Genomic DNA, 1,970 nt, shown 5'->3' on the forward strand with positions numbered 1-1,970 from the left:
TATCTGAAAATAATGAACGAATTATTTCAGCCATAAAAACGTCGTTCTAGCCCATTATTGATGCAGGATGTGAATTTGTTTTGTAAATGGAAATAAACAAAAGATGCAATCCAGGAATAAAACGCTCACATTTAGAATAAACCTGTTGTCTTTACTTTAACTCCCTTAACCAATGAAAATGTGCCTGATGCCCATCTCGACCAATAGAAATATGTCTCCCTCCTCACTCCCGATGAAAGCCCGCCCCAAGACGGGAAGAGAATGAAAAAAATTCATTAAATTCCAATAAATTGTAAAAAATTAAAATTAAAAAAAATAAATAAATATGAAAAATTTTGAAACTATTGAATTTGAATTTAAAAAAAAAAAAGACTTAAAATACAGTAAGTATGTTTTTTTTTTTATTCAAAGTTTCTTGCCTTTTTTTCTTGTTTCCATTTACAAATCGTGTTCTTTAGTTAAGAACATGATGGAAAAAAGCTCCCTCCACTGATCATGAAGGTCTGTGGGCTGCTTCTCCATGGAGCTGGGAGGTCTGCGGTTTTTAACTAAAGAGGAAGTTGTTGATATCGTCTCTGAAAATCATCAGGAACTTTCCCAGACTGACCGACATCCCATCATGGCTCCAATTCCCTGAGCTTCTGACTGACAGCGTTAAACGGTAAAATTCAAAGGTTGGAGGTTTGACCTACTTGACGGAGTCATGCATGGTTTTGCAGATGTGCAGCATGGCGTTGAGGATGACCGGGTCCCTGGTGACCTCCAGCTGGTGTCTGCAGGAAACAAACAACAGATGGAGACAAATCCACCGCAAGCTTTCTCCATCCCAGCTGGTTCAGGTGTTGGTCTTACTTGATGAAGACCTCCATGATGGATTTGCAGACCTCCACCCTCACACTGTCCTTCTGGAACATGTCCAGGAACGGCAGGAAGCGCTCCTGAGGAAACGGAGGAGAGGGAAACTGTTAAAACGCCACGTGGAGAACGGGCAACGTTCAGCCGCTCGCGTTTCCATCCACCGACCATGGAGAAGAGCATGGAGAAGTCGTGGAAGTAGGTGAGGATCTTCCTGATGACGGACTGAAGCTGAACGCAGCATGAGAAAAAACAACACAGTGATTAGAGAGCAGCTGGAGAACAAAGCGCTGGGAGCAGGGGGGGTAAACCCCGCCAACCTGAGGGTAGGCGTCCTCGAAGGCGCGGTCGGGGGTCATGTGTTTGATGATGTCAGCCAGGACCGTGTTGACCTCACGTTTCTGTGAGCAGGAGACACAGAGGTTAGAAACAGCTGGAGGCGCGGCGGCCATCTTTCTCGGTCAGGGTTCACTCACAGTAAAGTGTCTGCAGGTGAACTCCACCCAGATCTCTGCACAGTTCATGTAATCCTAGAAAAACAAACCCACAGGGGGTCAGCCATGACCATAGACACGTCTCTGGTAGAACCTGGGTGTTCGTTGCATAGAGGGTACAAAACCTCAGCGTTTCGGACTTTGGTGATGACCTTCCAGGCTTCGTTCAGAATCGTCAGCCTCTCGGACTCTGGAGGGTCGGCGCAGCCCAGACTGCGGCCCAGAGACCCGTACAGCAGATGCTGAGGAGACGTTTACAGCGTCAGCAGCTCTAAGTTTATTTAAACAGACAGATGAGATCTGTGACCTCTGACCTTCGGGAAGCCGGACTCGTCGCAGTCTTTGATCATTCCGATGAAATCTGTGGCTCTGGTCGCAACAAACTCCGGTCTGAAGGCTCTCATTATCGAGTTCAGGAGCAAAGCACTGTGGGAAAGCAAACCCCAAATCAGTGGAATAAGTGAAACAGAGCAAAGGAGCAATTAGCAACATTTAAGCAGTAGGTGGGGCTGTAGACCAAAACAAGACGTGTGACAACAGACCATCTACAGGGTGAGATAACTGCCAATAATAACATAAGACTAGGCACCTGAATTTATTTTATGAATCAATAATTGTTAT

The 1,970-nt window shown here is 45.6% G+C and overlaps 1 protein-coding gene across 1 annotated transcript in view; it reads right to left on the bottom strand.

Moving 5' to 3' along the window:
- The window catches only part of LOC107092873 (chromosome unknown open reading frame, human C16orf62), a 17,727-nt gene that overhangs the window by 8,103 nt on the left and 7,654 nt on the right, over window positions 1-1,970 (bottom strand). Inside the window, 7 exon segments of the mRNA XM_015387561.1 lie at window positions 693-773; window positions 853-938; window positions 1,024-1,086; window positions 1,176-1,256; window positions 1,332-1,385; window positions 1,475-1,591; window positions 1,664-1,775. Of these exon segments, the coding sequence (XP_015243047.1) occupies window positions 693-773; window positions 853-938; window positions 1,024-1,086; window positions 1,176-1,256; window positions 1,332-1,385; window positions 1,475-1,591; window positions 1,664-1,775 (594 nt within the window).

This window comes from Cyprinodon variegatus, unplaced genomic scaffold (assembly GCF_000732505.1).
Source record: "Cyprinodon variegatus isolate N-32 unplaced genomic scaffold, C_variegatus-1.0 Scaffold398, whole genome shotgun sequence".
NCBI classification, from domain to species: Eukaryota; Metazoa; Chordata; class Actinopteri; order Cyprinodontiformes; family Cyprinodontidae; genus Cyprinodon; species Cyprinodon variegatus.